The sequence below is a fragment of the Vicugna pacos genome, chromosome 3, assembly GCF_048564905.1.
Source record: "Vicugna pacos chromosome 3, VicPac4, whole genome shotgun sequence".
Lineage (NCBI taxonomy): Eukaryota > Metazoa > Chordata > Mammalia > Artiodactyla > Camelidae > Vicugna > Vicugna pacos.
Window position 1 is genome coordinate 32,477,892 of NC_132989.1, and position 18,313 is coordinate 32,496,204.

General features: G+C 42.3%; 1 protein-coding gene across 11 annotated transcripts in view; it reads right to left on the bottom strand.

The window, feature by feature from the left end:
* Nucleotides 1–18,313, bottom strand: part of MEGF10 (multiple EGF like domains 10) — a 366,325-nt gene that overhangs the window by 71,676 nt on the left and 276,336 nt on the right. For all 11 annotated transcript variants that reach the window (XR_012069865.1, XM_072957545.1, XM_072957544.1 and 8 more), the window contains 5 exons: nt 17,205–17,379; nt 15,795–15,915; nt 14,879–15,042; nt 12,483–12,585; nt 353–499 (listed from right to left, as the gene is read on the bottom strand). Coding sequence is in view for 10 of the 11 variants with exons in the window: in XM_072957545.1 (XP_072813646.1) it covers nt 353–499; nt 12,483–12,585; nt 14,879–15,042; nt 15,795–15,915; nt 17,205–17,379 (710 nt within the window). In the remaining variant the exon portion in view is untranslated. The remainder of the gene's footprint in view (nt 1–352; nt 500–12,482; nt 12,586–14,878; nt 15,043–15,794; nt 15,916–17,204; nt 17,380–18,313) is intronic.

Consider the following 18,313-nt stretch of genomic DNA (forward strand, 5'->3'; position numbering starts at 1 on the left):
CAAAATGGGCAAATAAAATATTTACAGGTCAATGGATTTCTAGAACACCATTTGCAAGATTAAGGCAGGATCAAGAAACTGATGGTGATGCCAATGAGGCAACGAAATCATTACTGAGAAGAAACGGCTAAAGTCCCATCTGTTAGCTTAGTCCTGAAGGTTGGAAAGAATGAAGCCTCTGGGGAACCGCTATTGAGGCCAGCTCTGCAAAGGACAGGGTGACCTACGACACTCTCCTCTGGCCTTAAATACAACAGAACATCACTATGAATCGAGGGGCAGGACAGAGATAATTCTGTACACAGTGATCTGAGTCAGGAAGCTGGAAACCGCTGTCCAATGAGACACTTACTTCTCTGACAAGTAGTGCCTCGGAACCCTGGCGCACACTCACAGATGCCGTCGTCGGGGGAACACGAAGCCCCGTTTTTACAATAGCAGGGCAGGGAGCAGTTGGGGCCCCAGCGTCCCTCAGCACACACACTGTCACAGTGGACACCTGAAACGAGACACACAAGCAAGGCTGAGTGAGAGGCTGTGGGGGCGGGTGCCTGGGATGCTAAGCTGGAGACCAGGACCAAGGTAGCCACATCAAAAATGAGTTATCAAGAGCAGCAGTGAGCAGGGATAATATGAGGTTAAAGTCCACTCATACACATCAGTACATCATCATGTATTGTATGGTCATACATCGTATCAGCATAACATTAAAATAATCCCAGAACTGTTTTCTATAGCATCATAAAGGAGAAGGAATAAAACATTTCTGTCATACTGATTTTTCTTCTTTAGGAGGAGAGAGCAGAGAAGCCCAAAGACTCTGTCTATGAAAGGCAAAATTTATCAGAAATACTGTATCATTTAGCCCTCAGTGACTTCTTCCCTCCCCCATCCTTTGTTTTTACAGAGAAATGGGCAGAGGGGGAAAACAATAAAATGAAGCAAAAGGTGGCTGAATTGTTTTACATCAAGAAAATCTTCCCTTGGAGCAAATAAATAAATACAATCTTAAAATATTTTGAAAATACATTGTGCAAGACAGAAAGATCTACTCATCTGTGCCACCAAATTCCTCTTTAAAAATTTAATCTGCCAGTGGGCAGACACAGGCAGACTGTCACAAATGATGTTTCCTATAGTTGTTGTCTGAGCTATTATCATGAACCTACATACAGGTGTTTAACTCTTAGTCTAGAAGCAGAGAAACTTTAGAAGCAGTCAGGAGTGAATACATACCTAAAGGAAACATAAAGAAAAGCCAAAGTTGCAAATAACTAACTAAATAAATAAAACCAGGTTTTACGTGAGGTGAATGCAAGTCTCTTTTGTAAATTTGTATTCGAAATACAACAGGGGCCTCTTTCTTGTGAATCAGAATACTTCACAACTCAAAGGAATGCTCTTTGCATTGAGAGGCAGTAAGAATGAGTTATAATTAGTAGTTGAACTGGCAACTGCTGGCCTTGGACCAAGTGAAAACACGTTAAGAACAAGCATGTTCACACTGTGAGGATTCCAGAACACGAACACCGCCCGGCACCCAGGAGGCTGACGAGCCCGTGTTTTGTATTAGTTTTTGCTCCTAAATTGATTAGGAGAAAAGTCACTGAGGCCCGAACCTTAACACACAGAAGTAGCCCCAAACCATAACATGGACGTTGCTAATCGGGGGGGGGCATCATTTCTGCTGAAGTAATTCCACTTTTGACTGTTCCTGTTTTCCTCCTGAAAGTCTTCCGCATGGCAAAGGCTGTGAAGTAGGCGTGAAAGAGCACAGGCCTCACTGTGTCCAGGCTGCACTGACAACAGAATGTTATTTTATCTTGAACTGCTGGCTGAAGAAAGGCGATCAGACCAACTGGGGTTTAAGTATTCCCCACAGAATAAAATATGGAATTTTGGCATACTAAAATATTTTTTCTTGAGTTCACAAATATTTGATTCTTTTTTCAAACCTCTTTTGAAAGCCTGAGATGGAAATGCAAACTCTATGCTCCCCAAACGTTTTAGTAGATATAGAGTCTTTTTTTTTTAAGAGAGGTACTGGGGATTGAACTTAGGACCTCATGCATGCAGAGGAGGTCCTCTGTGAGCTACAGCCTCCCGCTTACCTGGTGTTTTGACTCATGGCTCTACTAAGCAGAAGCAGCAAATGGGTGGAGGAGTAAACCACTTTGAAAGGAGGCTGCAGACCTAAAGTTTGTTTTGCAAACTTGAAATAAGTCCCAATAAAGGTAACCCACTACAGGCTTCTCTCTCTATTCAAATTCAGGTCCTGAGCTCTGACTGTGAGCCAGGACTCCTATTAATAGCAGCCAAAGTGGGGATACCTGCTTCACAGAGATCCAGACAGGCCCGGCCATTTGGGTCTGGAGCTACCCACGCAAAGTCCAGTCAGGATTTTGGAGAAGTGGAAGCTGAGTGACTATCTGGTTAATCTGAAAATCATCCTGAAAATGAGTCCTGATCTTTGACCTATTTTGTGGGGTAGGAGTTTAGGGGAAGGCAGAGATTTAGCTATTTATGGTGATTTAGTTTATCAATACTTACCAAATCTTTACATTACACTTAATATATGCAGTTCAGATGGAGTGGAATACACTTTACATCAAAAAGTATATGCTTCTTTTCCACATTGCAGATTATCATGATTTATGTACCAACCAGCACATTCTCGAGAATGTGAAGAAAAATGTCTCCAGGGTAGATTGGCAAATCAGAATAAAGTGATCCTTTATTTCATATCTGATTCCTCTTCCCTAATAGGTTTGTCTAGCTGGTTAGCATAACCATCAGTTACAATCAACTTTATGGGGTAATTGTCATATAACAAGGCCCCCAAGATAGCAAGGAGGTCCATTGCAAAGACAAGGTCGTCTCACATGATTTACCCATTATTTCATTTTCAGAGAAGCATAGGGAATTCTAAAGATCATCTATCAAACCTTCTGCCTCCAATCATATGAGCATATTTCAACAGAACCAAGCTTACTTTTAAATAACTTTTATTTTAGGACTGCAAAGGTGTCTTTTCCTGGAAATTCTATTACCAACTGTCTCTAAAAGTTCAATTCCTTTTCTTTTTCTCTGTCATCAGTAAAAAGTGAGTCATTATTTTGCAGCTATCAATGCCAAATCTATTTGAAGACAAATACAAAGCAGGTCTCAGTCAGGGGGCAATTCCAGGAAAAAGCATGAGGCTGTCTTCTTTTCTTCTATTGCTATTCCTCCCCTTTGGACCTCTGTGCCCTCTTGTTATCTTTCGCTTCATCTTATAGTCAGAAAAGGATAAGCTAAATTCATTATTGCTTCTCTAGAAAATACTAGTATTTTAAGAGAACATACATGTTAGGAGCCAAAGAAATAAATCTCTAATTGTGGAATTTCAGGTAGTGATGCTCACAGAGAGGGAATGGGGTAACTGTTTCTCTAGGTCATACTCAGTATATGGCCACTGATGTGATCTCCATATAAGGCTAACCTTACAGTGAAAGTCTCCACAATAGGAGACTGTAAGCTTGCTTTAACCATTTTTTGGGGCTGTGTTTTGCGTGTGTGTTTTATTCCTTAGTTATTTCCAGTGATCTCATCCAACCTTGCTGGCATCACATAAGACATGTTTTTTTTTTGTTTGTTTTCTTGCTTGCCAAAGACAGAAAAGAGAATTCAGCTCAATAAACATTCAAGGGATCTAGAGACTGCTGGTTTGTGGTGAGAAGTTCTTTAAGAAAGACCTCCAACTCTAGAGTGACAATGGCACCAGAATAGTTATCTCCAACCCTGTCTGGGGATCACGATCAGGGATGGAGGTAGCTTGTTAAGGTGGACGAGGGTCCCAGACTCAGGCCCTAAGAAGTATGTGTCTATCCTTCAGAAAGTGCTGGGGACAGCTGGGAAGAACAGAAAAGGCATCTGGGCAGCCAGGTAGTGGTCACATAGGGAAGAGCCAAGAAGGCTATGCTGTGGAATGTGAGTTTCCTCCTGGTAAAAGCATGGGACCACATGGACAAGAAAGTAGGAGAGGGGCACAGTTAGACTGGTGTTTTGTAAGAGGGCAGATGATGGTTGAAGCTGATGACCCTGGAAGAAAGACCTGTCAGGTGTCAATATTTTTACCTGGCTATATTACCCAGGTAAAAAGTGATAAAAATGACAAAGTCTTGAATTCAATCAGTGGCACTTGGGATGCAAAGGGAGATGAATTCCAGAGAAGTACAGGAGAGAATGCAGATGAAAGTCCACCCCGCTCCACCCTCTACCCAAGGTAATGTATGAATTCCAGCAGCTCCATGAGGGAGAGACGGTGCCTGCTTTTGCTCACTGCAGTGCTTGGCACATGGTGGGTGTTAAATAATGTTTGTTGAATGAGTCAACGAGCACAGATCCTTCTTCCAACATGATACCTAGGACCATTTTCCAAATGGATGGAACAACCATATCATTCTTGGCTTCTCTGAAGAAGTGACGAGAAGAGTACTTAATATTTTGTGCACCTAAAATGGTGACCCTTCCTGGCTATGGCGCTGAAAATGTCTGCCTTACTCATTCTGGGCAAGACGTACTTTGATGAACTCAGGTCTGTGTTTTTAAATGTTAGTCCAGATTATAAAGTCATGGGAGAATATGGGACATCTTGAAGAAATTCTTTGGGAATGTTTATCAAAGTACAGATAAAGGCTTTAACACGAGTTACTTCAAAATACAACTTCCTACAATATTTGGAAGGAGGGGCAAAATCAGAAAGGGGTATCTTTAAATGTGCAGGATTCTCTGGTTCAATAGAAGCATTTTTTCCTGATAAATGTTCTAACGCTGATAAGGAGATCTGTGAGGGACTGTTTTTGCCAGGACTGAGGACAAAGAGCTCTTTGATAGCCTTCACAAGTTGCTAGGCAATGGCTGAGTGATCATGATAAACTTCAGCTAAGCAACTCTAAAGAAATGTTCATGCATTTAATGCCTGGTGCATTATGCCAGCAGCCTCAACGTGAAATCAGCATTCACTAGGCATTTGTGATTGCATGAATGTAGTAAATAAATCATCTGGCATGTCATTATTTCCCCTCTCAGAGATATAACCCAAACGCCTTGTCTTGCTTAATTGTTTATATTCCTTAGACCAGTACTGCAATATTTGGGGTGCTAGTGAATGAAGGAAATGATTGTGATTCAATGTCTTGCTCCCAAGCAACAAGCTATTAAACACATATTAGAACAAAGAGTGAGATTAGTTAGTAATAACTGGGCTTGGTGATGACCAGAGAGAGGAACTCAAGTATTTAGTCCTAATGTTGTTTCTGCTTTTCTAATCCTCTGACACTGAAACAGAGGCACGCAGCATAGAGAAGTTACTGGTGCATCCACCTCTGCCCACATGGTGCTGCCCTGAAAGACGTATCCTCCTGTCAGCCAGGAGCCGGTGTTCCCTCACCTTTCTGTTCCCAGTACTGAAGCACTACGGTTGCATCCAACATGGAGACACTCAACAAATGGTTGTTAAACCAAATTTTTCTATTTGGATGCTATAAATGTTAAAGGTCCATTAAAAAGGATCTGCTTTATATAGGTCACCAAATTTAAAAAAAACAACAACCTTGATAAATAAATCATATCAATCAGAAATGTCTGCATTTGTAGTGGCAACTCAAAACACCAAAGAGCATGGTCTGTCTTAGAACAAACCAAGATGAAAGCAAACAGAACAGAATGCCAGGTAGACTGGGAGACCTGGAAGCTTAGCTTTTTCTGCAGCCTTTCTTTTCAGAAGGCAAGTCCCTTCCTCCACCCTCACTTTAGGGACCCCACCTTCTGCTTTTAAATCCCTCCCTTCCCCCAAGACTACGTGACAGACAGACATATGCCTATGCATACATGCTGTCCCCATCCCCAATACCCTTAAGCGACAGACAGCAAGTCTTCTGCACTAATGGCTGACTGGGTACATACATGTTGATTAAAATTCATGTACACTTGAATATGCACTGCTGTGTCACTGGACAAAGAAGGGTACATCTCCCCCTTATTATGACAATTCAGGTATCACAGATCAGTACCTGAAGTTGCAGCTCACTTCTTCAGCTGGTCAAACTTGGGGTTTTGGGGGAAACTTAGAAATGGGGGCTGTCCTTCTGGAGAGGGACTGGGACCACTTCAGGCCTGGTTCAGCTTGCTGGGAGTAGTAGAGAAGCTGGACTCTTCTCAAGAACTTGCCTGCAAGTTTTCCCCCTTCCTGGCCAGGCTCAGAGGAGCACCCCAGCTCTGTTCCTACTCTCCTTTTCCCTCCTCACCATCATACCACATCTCACTCTCTTTCCTAAGACTCCTAGAGGTTGATTTGGCATCTTAACCTCTTTTCTCTGTTTAGCATTTAATGTTTGCATTCTGGTATGAATGTATCCCTAGGCCTCCTCAAGTCTGTTGCCACTGGCTAAGAGGCTGCTGTCACAGAAATGTTCCCTGGGACCTTACCTCTTCAACTACTGGAGTAACAAGGCAGAGCAGAGGCCGGCCACAGATTGGTAACTGCGACTGCACAAGCCTTAAAGGCAACTTTTTAAATAACAGACAGGGCTGCCAAGTCAGGTTGTTCAGGTTGTACACTACACAAGATCCCTAGCTAAAAGGCAAAGTCAGGGCAGAAATCTAGCTCCTTACACTCCACCTGCCCAGAAACATACTGCAAGGGATTTCCAGACCATTTCCAAATTTGTACAAAAGGTGCTTTACAGGCTGGCAATGGTTCATTCTCCTCCTCACCCACCCATGAGATTGTTATTCAGTAGGTGTGAAGTGGGGAACGAACTGAAATATACAAGTTAAAGGAGTTCTCAGGTAGCAGTGATCTTAGCCAAGGCTGGGAACAAGGCTGGAGACTGCACTTGCTCCCAGGCAGCTGGACTGAAATCTTGATTACCTATAATACTCAGTGAAGAGGTGATCTGGCTGACTGAAGCCAAAGCAGAAAGGAAGTGGAAAAAAAAAGTCAGCTTGTTCCTACTGTTTTGGGAAAATATTTTATAAAGCCTATCACTCCACTACTCTGGAAACGCACACCCACACACACACACTTAATTATATTTCACTGACACCTTGAATTCCAGAATAATGATTTTGAAAAGCCAGTCTCATTTTATTACTCTGTGTGTGCGCGTGTGCGTGCGTGCATGTGTGTGTGTGTGTGTGTGTGTGTGGGTGTGGGTGGGTGGCAGAGGTGCTGGAGAAGGAGCCCAGGACACAGCCTGTATCCTGACAAGGCTTTATTTTTCCCCATTTTTTTTCACTGCAATCTGACTCTGTTTGACAAAGCAATCTATTGGTTAAATCTATCAATAAATTAAGGTTTTAATTAACAACATACAATAAAAGTGCATGTATTTTGAAAAATCGTGCATTTCTTTTGGAAATAATATCTGGGATGTCGGATGCAAAATTTTATTCTGGTTAATATTTATGGTAGTACACTTTGAAGACTTATTGTCCAACTGGTAAAATGGGACCATCAATTACAGTAGAAAGAAGTAAAAGTCTCATTTCTTTCAAAAGAAAAAGACCATCAAACATTAGAAAAGAGGGTGAAGTTATGAGAAGAGGCGAATGAGCCCTCCAGTAAGAAAGCAAGCTGCCTTCCTCAGTGTATCACGTGGGCACATGTCTTCCTTAGTTTGGGTTTGCCAATTTCTTCGTCCAGAAGGATCTCCTGACCCTTATTTCTAGCTTCAAACGTGTAGACCAGATCAGCCCCTCCCCACAGTGACCGCAGTGGCTGAGCACTGTTAGTGCCTCGATGCTATCCTGATGACTTGGTCAAGGGAAGAGCCCAAGTCCCAGTGTTAGATTTCACTGAGTCCTTCACAAAAGCCTCACTGTCCCCCAGCCTACTGCTGCCCTGTCCTGCGATTCTCAGCATTTCACCTAGTGCAACCCCCACAACAGGAAGAAGGGAAAAAGAATCACTTTCTTCCCTGGACTTATTTATTTTTTGCCCCAAACCTGATATCCAAATGACAAGCGAAGCTTTCTTCATATTGGGAAAGGTCCTTATGTGATACTTACTTGAAGCCAGTTTGTGATGAAAAATTCCAAGTCTACCCAGTGTTGACCAGGAAGTGGTGTTCTGTGTAAATGACACAAGTTTACTCTTCTCTCCTTTTAGAAAAATAAGCCAGTTCTTCATTCAAATGTAGGGTGTTTTTTAGAACTCCAGAAACTGTCTTTTCCTCTGCATACGTTTGCTTAAACCAAGTGTGTTCTGTGAGTGTGGGGGGTGACCTCTCTAAAAACAAGTCTTCGAGCAGCTTTAGATACTTACAGACCAACAGCCCACACAGAAGACCCAGAGAAATAAGACATTGGAGTCATGAAGCAAAGAGACTGTGGGCAACAAGTGATAGCACAAATGAAGCAGCAAAACTTCCTCCCCGTTGGAGAAGCAGACCAGTCACAGATGGACAGAGGATTACAAGACTGTTGTGTGACAAAGCCACTGCATTCCCACAGGAGCGCCACAGGTCTAAGGCCAGAGGGGATCATTTGTCTTACCCGATGACCCAGACTATGGAATGCAACTAACACATTTTCTGGCTGGCTTCTGGCCAAATCATACCTTCTGCTTTTCTCATGTATACTAGAGCATGCCTTTCACAGGCTGGTTCTAAATCATCAAAGCAGGTGGATACTTGAGTAGTGACTGGTGTGTTCAGTAACATCTTGCATTTCCTCTATGTTTATAAGACAAAAGTAGATTTGGTAGAGTATATCCCCAAACAAATGATGTGGCTTCTCAGTTAGGAAAGTTCTGAATTTGCCGGGGAGTTCCAATGCTATTCGCTTTGCAGTGCTCATTGAGAACTTAGTACTGGCCACTCCATTTGAGAACTTCAAGAACTCTTGTGAAGTCATAGACTCTGGTTTAATCCTGGGGGTGATGTAGTTTTAACACTGAGTAACTGACAGCCAAACAGGAACATGGAAAGGTGGAATTTCATATTGTGAAGTCAGAGTTACCTCAGCCTCTGCAAGTCAAGGAGGAACTAGAGGGCTGGAGAGCTCCTTGTTTCTTGGGGGAGCTCCTATTGACAGAAAATAAAGTCTTTACACAAGCTTTGACCTGTTTCCCAAGGTTGCTCTCAGACAACAGAAATCAAACACACGACAGTTAGTCTCAGTTTACTCCTGTCAGAAACCAAAGAAGTTCTCAAATTCCAAAGGGCTGAGAGCCACCACTGCAGAGGTTACTGATGACACCCTACGTTCACAGATCTGAAGACTTAGTGTGTTAAGTTGGCAATGTTCCTCTCATGAAGCTATAGATTCAATGCTTATTAAAGTTCCACCTTGTTTCTTTGCAAGAATTGATACGCTGATCCTAAAATTCATATGGAAATTCAACGGACCCAGGACAGCCAAACTATCTTGAAAAAGAAGACCAAAGTTGGAAGACTCACACTTCCTAATTTTAAAACTTTCTACAAAGCTATAGCTATCAAAATAGTGTGGTGCTGGCATAAACGTAGACATATATATCAATGAAATAGAATTGAGGGCCTGGAAATAAATGCTGTCACATTTATTTTATGGTCAATTGATTTTTGATAAGGATATCAAGACAATACAGTGGGGCAAAGAATGGTCTTCTTAATAAATGGTGCTGGGACAAGAGGATACTGACATTCAAACGAATGAACTTGGACCCTTCCTCACACCATCTATAAAAATAAACTCAAAATGGACCAAAGACCTGAATGTAAAAACTAAAACTATAAAATGCTTAGGAGACTACATAGGCATAAATCCTTGTGACCTTGGATTAGGCAATGGTTTCTTAGATTTGACACCAAAAGTACGAGTAACTAAATAAAAAAAGATACACTGAACTTTATCAAAATAAAAACTTTTCTGTATCAAAAGACACCATCAAGAAAAAATATCTGCAAATTATATACCTGATAGGGGACACAGAGCTAGAATATATAAAGAAATACTACAGCTCAATAATAAAAAGACAAATAACCCAAGTTAAAAAAATGAGCAAAGTATCTGAATAGACTTTTCTACAAAGAAGATACACAATGACCAATAAACACATAAAAAGATGCTCAACATCATTACTTATTAAGGGAATGTAAATCAAAACTGCAGTGAGATAACATTTCACACTCACTAGGATGGTACAATCAAAAAGACAGATAATAGCAAATGTGATGAGAATACAGAAATCTCATACATTGCTGATAGGAATGTCGAATGGTGAAGCTGCTTTGGAAAATAAGGGTAGCAGTTCTTGAAAAGATTAAATTAGAGTTACCACACAACCTAGTAATTCCACTCCTAAGCATACAGCAAAAGTACATACATTACACAAAAACTTATACAGGGAAGTTCATAGCAGCATTTTTCATAATAGGCAAAAATGGAAACAACCCAAATGTCTATCAATTAGTCAATAAAATGAGGTCTATCCATACAATGGCATATTATTTCAAAGCCAAAAGGAATGAAGTACTGATATATGCTCCAATATGGATGAATCTTAAAAACATATGTTAAGAGAAGGAAGCCAGTTCCAAAATACCATATACTATATGAATTCATACAATATCCAGAATAGGCAAATTAATAGAAACAGAAAGTAGATTAGTGGCTTCCTAGGGTAGGGAGCAGGGAGGGGTGGTTGGTGAGCTGGGGATACAAAGAGAAAGGCTGCTAATAAGTACTCATGGGCTTTTGTCGGGAGGCAGTGAAAATCTTCTAAAACTGATAATGGTGATGGTTGTATTTCTTTGAATATACTAAAAACCATTGAATTGTATACTTCAAATAGGTGAATTCTATGATATGTGACTCTGTTTATCTATCAACCTACCTACCTATCGATAAAGAGGCTCCTAGTTGCCTGTGCTGATCACCAGGGTCCTTCCATATAATTCTCAGAAGCCTGCATCCACGCTGAAGATAAATCTCAGTAGAACTGCCCCCTACCCCGGCACTTCCAAGACCAAGTCTGCGTATGGCAGAAGAATGCAATAGCTAAGACAGCTGGCCACATGGTAGGACAGCATTGGGGTAAATCCTGTTTCAGATGTTTACTGACCCTGGAACTCTGGGTCAAGCCACTTAACTTCTCTTTGCCTCAGCCTTCTCATCTATAAAAAGGAGAAAATAACATTTCCTACCTCACAGGGTTGCTGTGAGCCTGCAGTTAGCACTCAAGAAGCATTCCTTATTATTATTTCCCTAGAGTCTTCTTTGTGTGCATCTTTGCTAACAGGTAAGACCACTCCATAATTTCTCAAACATGACATAGCTGGTATGGAGGCAAAAGATTCACCTCTGAAATATCCATCTTCTGAAAATATGAACCATCAGTGAAGGGGATGCTTGGCTTGCTACCACCAATTTCTCTCTCAGAGGACAAGTTAAAACCCGTTTTGGAGGATATGGAATATGGAAACAGCTCTGCCTTACAAATTCCCCTCTCTTCTCTAAATATATACACAAATATACTCAGATACAAATATAATACACACACACACAAATGACTTCTAATGAGAAGATAATTTTAAAAGAAGATTTTGGTTCATTTATCTTCCTGTCATCCAGTCTCTAGTTTAACAGGACTTCGCTCTAAGTTGGCATGGCAGCAGTCAACACAACATTTCAATCTACCTTCAGAAGAAATGTTCGTCAGCACGTTCAGTTCATTCCTCCTAATGTTTGATAACTTTTCTACTGCACTTCCATTAGTAATTTTTCTTAATAAGTGTTTAAAATTCTATTTTTGGTTTGCTCTGTTTTCTTTGAGTAGGCTTGACTTAATTTATCAAATGGAAGAGGAAGATCCCAATTTGCCTGGGCACTTAGTGCCAGCTCCCAAGCCTACACATCATGAGCAAAAGCATGGTTCTTCTTCAAGGCCACTGTCAGTTTGCTAAAGTTCCATGAAGCCACATAAACAAGGAGAAACTTCCACCTTGTGGTTAGAAAATTTGCACTCTATCATATCATGAATTTTTATGGCTTAAATATTACTATAAAAAAAGTTTAAAAACTTTTATTTCTAGTAATAAATACTTTAGTATTTGTATATTAATCACACTAACATTTAAGAGGTGAACTTAGTTATTTTCTTATGGTGTATTTCGATTATTCTTTTCTCAGTGCTTAAAAATATCACAGAGGTCTTGCTAAACTCTTCACAGCTGTTTACATCTTCCCGCTCTTGCCAGCCTGAATTCTGATAGCTGGACCCTACATGAAGTCACAAGAGAGCTGTCCCCGCATGATTTCCCAAAAAGTCATCCCTGGACTACAGATTAATTAGACCTAGCAGCACTGTGTCTCGGGTGAAAATGTGTCAGTCTACTGGAGACTTTACTGTATTTTTTTTCCTGAAAGGCTGACTTGTGTTTCTCTAAGCAGCAAGGAAGAGTGCCAGGCACATGTTGGTGCGTTTCTCGTTTCAAGTAGCGGTCCTCAGCTCTTACCTGACCATCCTGGGAGGCAGCGGCAGTGGCCCGTGGTGGGGTGGCAGCCATCCGCATGGCTGCAGTCACAGCGCTCGGCACAGTTCAGCCCATACGTGCCATCCTGCGTAGAAGACAGCAGCGAGGGTACATGAACTCCCATGACCGGAGAGGAAAGGGACCCAAGTCAGCCATTCCAGAAGCAGCACCCTCCTCTCCCAAACACCCCCCAACAACATGCATTACGATCACCTCTCCCGTGTCTTGCTGGCCCCCCAAAAAATAGGCTGCAGGAGGTCAGTGTTTTAAAATCCCTTAAACCTAGTTTACATCTAATACAACAGTCAAACATACGAATGGTAAACCAACTATGCCAATATGCTGATGTGCATTTATGCAAACACACATAAATATGCCAAGTAATTAAAAGTATTTCTATCTTATTGTAAGCTACAACTCATAAAAATATTGTCTTTTTTTGTTCCTAGAGATTTTTATGAAATACTTCAGTGTTCCCCTACAAGGCATTCTCTTTTTTCCCACTGAGGTATAACTGATATACAATGTTATATTAGTTTCAGGTGTAAAACATAATCATTTGATATTTGTATATATTGTGAAATAATCACCACAATAAGTCTAGTTAACCTATATCACCATACCTAGTGACAATTTTTTTTCTCTACAAGGCATTCTGTTCCTTAGTAGAGAAGGGAAGACCCTGACCCACATAAAGAAGCCCTATAATTTTTAAAATAACATAGCTTTAATTGAATTAACATCATTTCCATAAATTGTCACTGAGATACAGAACTATAAGGAAAAAGAAAATCTCTTGTCACTTTTCCTAATTAACATCCTCCTTTCCATGATGACATCCAAATAACACCAAGTATTCTGATTCAAGATCCTAAGAGAGGGTTGAGTGTGTTGGCACACCCCCCTCACTCGTCCTCTCCCCAACCTTAATGTTTTCACACGCACATGCACGTTGGTAGTCCAACAGAGATTGAGTCTCTTCACAGACATAATCATCTAGTTTGTGTGAGAGGAATGAAAGCTCTACGTTTACAAGCCCTGTTCTTTCGTGCCAGGTCCTGACAAACTGAGGGAAGGCACCACAAAGCTCCCATACCACCAAGCACTAAGAAAAACAGGGGGTGCAAAATGATCAAGAAGAAGGCACCTAGAGCCAGTCTAAAGCAGGTAGTGGGTGTTAGATGGCATAATCATTTATCTAGTACTTAAAAAATAAAATACTTAAACAAAAGTTAGGCCTCACTAATATGTGGTTGGGCTTATAGGATTTAGCTTTCACAGTATGATCCACTAAATCACCTCTAGCCTTTGCTGATGTACTAATGCATCTAATAATACAGAAAAAAGGACAGGGGGCTGGGGGCTTTGCACTGCCTCTACTCAGGCTGGGAGTGAACAGTGATCTCCAAGCCCATTTCAGAGCACTGGTAATCTGTTCACTGGTGAGGACAGGAAGCAAAGCTAACATAACTGTCCTAGCAGTTCAGAGGGCAGGGAATAGCCCCGGGCGGGGTTGGGGAGGGACGCGCTCTAGCCGGGGAATGGGTTGCACTTAGTGAGGAGGAAGCCCAGGAGAAAAGAGCCCCGTGGAAGGTCCCCCTCAGGGGGTCAGTTCAGGGGGTCACAGTGTCTTCTCACCATCAGCTGATCCCCTGGAGGCTGAGAACACACACCACTGAGAGAACAGCTTGGGGAAGAACTGTGACAGTAATAAAGAGTGATGGAAAAGAGGAAAGGAAACCAGCCATGTACTTGAGAGGAAGAAAATGAAAGGGGCTGTTGCCATGGAACGCACTGCCCTTTGTCGCCCTGTCGGCAGACTCAGACGGGGTTTCTGATGACAAGTATCTCCAAAGCAGGCCAAGGGGATGGAGTCAGCACTGGACCACAGAAATCTCTGGAGATTCGTGTGACTCTTGAGGTATCTGTGTTAAAAGGCAGTTTCCAAACCTTTCACCACCTCAGTGAGAACTTCTGTGACACCATCACCACCCCCCTTTCAATGCCCTGTCACTTTCCACCCCAAAGGCTGGAGGATTTCCATTACAATGGAAACACAGTATTTAGAGAGTTGACAGGCATACACTGGATGTTTGACTGGCTACGGTGAAGAGATGAGTATATTAGAATAGAGAAAACAGAGGGGAGTGTTGGGGGGACCGGGGTGGAGGGAAAGAAAGGGATTCTCACAAAGCTGCCTAACCCGTTTCCACGTCTATCCCTTTGCCTATCTTGTATCCAATCTGAGTTCAAACGCTCATCGCTTCTAATAATCACTATGGTTGGGTTCACACTCAGGCACTTTAAATCAAGAAATCTGCAAAAATAAGCTAACCCTCTGGCATCAGCTCCTCCCAGCCCTCCTCGTTGAGTCATACCTGGCAGGAAAATTCACATTTCTCCCCGCGCCATCCAGGTGCACACGTGCAGGTCCCGTCCAGGGTGTTGCAGGCTCCGCCATTGAGGCACTGACATGTTAAGTTACAGCCAAAGCCCCAGGTGCCACTGGGACAGCTGATGGAGCAGTCCACCCCATGCCAGCCTACCGGGAGAAGAGCACCAGGGCATGTGAGCAAACAGAGGCAGCAGGGAGTTCTGCTGAGCCTTTCCAAGACACACTTCCCTTTAGAAACATCTTGGAGGTGCACAGCAATGCCCTTGCCCCCACAGGGAGCATTAGCTCCGCCACATAAAGCCTCCATCAGAAATGAACTAAAGCACCCACACAGCTGTCAAGGATGCCAACACTAAGAAGCACTACTGGGTACTGAGGGAAGAGAGACGGGGTGGGGGCACCTCTAACACGCAGGGATAAGTACTGGGGGATACTGAGCTTGGTTTAGGTCAGGAAAGCGAAACATTTATACGTGAGGGAGAAGGGAAAGAACCCCATTTAAAGATCCCATTTAAGGCAAGATCCCATTAACCATGAACAGTGAGTATCCAGGAACCATGGACACACACACTCTGGCCCCCACATACAATACGTGCTTGGCTGCATTTCTAGTCAGGACTCCAGGACAATCAATTCAAGACATGGACACACGTCTGCTTGCTTAGTCTTCCCCAAAGTACAGAGACTCACAGACTTTTAGAGCTGGCAGTGACTTCAGAGATTGTCTCACGTGAGCCTCTCCCCTTGACTCACGAAAGCAGGAGAGCCCTCCCTGGATGAGGGGCTTGCTGAGTTCAGGCATGGTATTTCGGCACAGCTGGAGCTGGAAATGTTTCTTTCCTGTGCCTTTTGGAGCTAACATGACCAGGATCAGACAACAGACTCATTCACCCACTCACCTGCCTTGCAAGTACAAGACCCATCCACAGGAGAGCAGATAGCATCATTTTTACAGCGGCAGAGAGAAGAACAGTTTATCCCGTAGGATCCCAGAGGGCAGGGAGTGGAGCAGTCGATTCCCTAGAGAGGCGCAAAGAGGAAAATGTATGCAATTTTACTACCTGAAATAAGGCCAGCACAAATAAACAAAAATATATCTTGGCCATGCTAATTACACTCTCTCTCTAATTTTAACACGTTGTATTTTTAAGAGTTGTTACAATGTCACCACTATACTAATTTTACAGATTCAAGGCCAATGCCAGCTAGTTTATATATAGGATACAGTATTGAATAAGACCCCAAAAAAAGTCTGCTGCCTGCATTAGTTTTGCTTTATAGCAAATCCAAAACCGTTGTCCTTGCTCAGACAACTAGAAAGAAAATAAAAGGTGTAAAATTATTGTCAATAAATAAATATAAGTATGAACTATACATTAAATTGCAACACTTCCTAGACTTCCTTGTATAAGATGTAATGTGATTAGTGGTTGAGGCAAAAGAACAGAATACACTCTGCTAGCAGCATGATTCAATTTATTATCTGACAGTGAGCATAAAACATACAGGTCGGTTACCAAAGGTGAGTGGAGGTTACCTCCTTTAAAAACAGAAGAGGCTCTTAAGACAAGGCTAATTCAGGAGCTCAACCAAGGAGTTGTGACACAGGTTAGAAAACCCCGTAAAGATCTCAGCTCTGAGACTTTATGAACCACTCGCTCTATATTATGTGCTCTGGAATATCCATCAGCATGCCTCGCAGTTTAATGTTCTCTTTAAAACAGGAGAAAATAATTCAAGGACAACCCATTTTCTTTTAAGGCAAAAATTCCTAATTTGTTGCTAAGAAATCCTGGAAACTCGGCAAAGTTCTGCTCTGTTGGCTCACAGGCATACTGGTCAGGTCTAGATTCTCAAAGGGAGTAAAAAACTCACATACTACTAATTCCTGGATGTAAATGCATAATAAATGCTAACTTGATGAAGTAAGTGCCTTCAAGCTGCATGGAATTAAAACAAAAACTGTCAACAGTAATACTTATCCTATTTAGAGAAGCCCATTCTTTGTTGCCTATGAAACACAGTAAATAATTATGTAAGGAATAATTAAAATACATCTAACTCCATGACATATATTAATTAAATAATTAAGTGTTAATGCCACTTGGTAGTTCCACCAGCTTGCCCAGATGTCATTCTCTGGTAACTGCTTATATCTCTTAATATTACTTCTCTACTTTCTTTCTTGTTAATAATGTGATTGATTTTAGCACATTCACTACACTTTAGGAAACGTCATATAAATGGTGGTATTAACATGCTCCAAGTTGCACCCCTTATCTGTTTCCTCCAGAGCCCAAGCCACTCACTTTGAATCCCGGGGCACAGGTGCACTTCCCAGTCACACTGTCACAGTCGGCCCCATTGTGGCAGCTGCAGATCTGTTGACAGGCTTCCCCGTAGAATCCAGGAGAACATGTCTCATTACAGTAGAGTCCCGACCAGCCTGGCTTGCAGGCACACTCTCCGGACATGGGGTGACAGCTGAGAGACGTGGATGAAAGGAGCAAGTCACTCTCTGGTAAATGTGACACCCAAGGCCCCTGAAAATGTTGCTTTAGCCATGATCACTAAATGTGTGGGTAATTCCATGCACGATCATTTAAACTTCATTCCCAGGCTTGGTATGATTTAATTAATCGGCTGAAACCCGACTGGTACCACAGAAATGTTGCATGAAATCAGCATTAGGCTCCAACAGGATGACTCCTACAACTGTGTCCTTTTGTCTAAAACTCATTTTAATTTTTGTAAATTGAGAGCACTAATTCGATAAGAGGTCAACCACATGAGAATATCTAAGAACTCCATCCAATGAACAACACAAAGTCAGTAAACCAGGGTGATGTCCAAGGACCTCCAGAAGCAGTGACCTTTTCTGCTTGTTTGTCTCGGCTCCCCATACCTGGTGGCAGAGCAGCTGTCTCTACCTGAAACAGCAGCCGCATTGATGGGCCAGGCAGCCAGCTGTCGCCCCACAGCAAATGGACACATCAGCTGTGCAAAGAGGCACGCGTTAGCGAGGCTCACACAACAGGGCGCTCTGTGTCATTCAAAACACATGTGCTTCTCGCCAAAGGAAAATCTGAACAATCAAACCAGCCCTGCTCAAAACTGGAAGACTGTTGAAGATGGTCTTTCTCCCCTGATGGAGAGAAAACTCTCCCCTTAACGCGGCCCAACAACAGAAGCCACTGTCTCATCCAGACATTTGCTAAATGACCTCTCATTAGAGGACTGTTCCTAGATTTTCTGCAAAGAACTGTGACCTGGAAGGGATGAAGATTTGGGGATGTAAATTCCAGCTCTCCCACTACCTGGCTACACTTAGTGGAAACACGTGCCCTTCCTGGGCCTGATATCCTCATCTGCTGAGTGAGGGTCTCAGCCAAACCCCATAATCTCATTTCTTAACCCT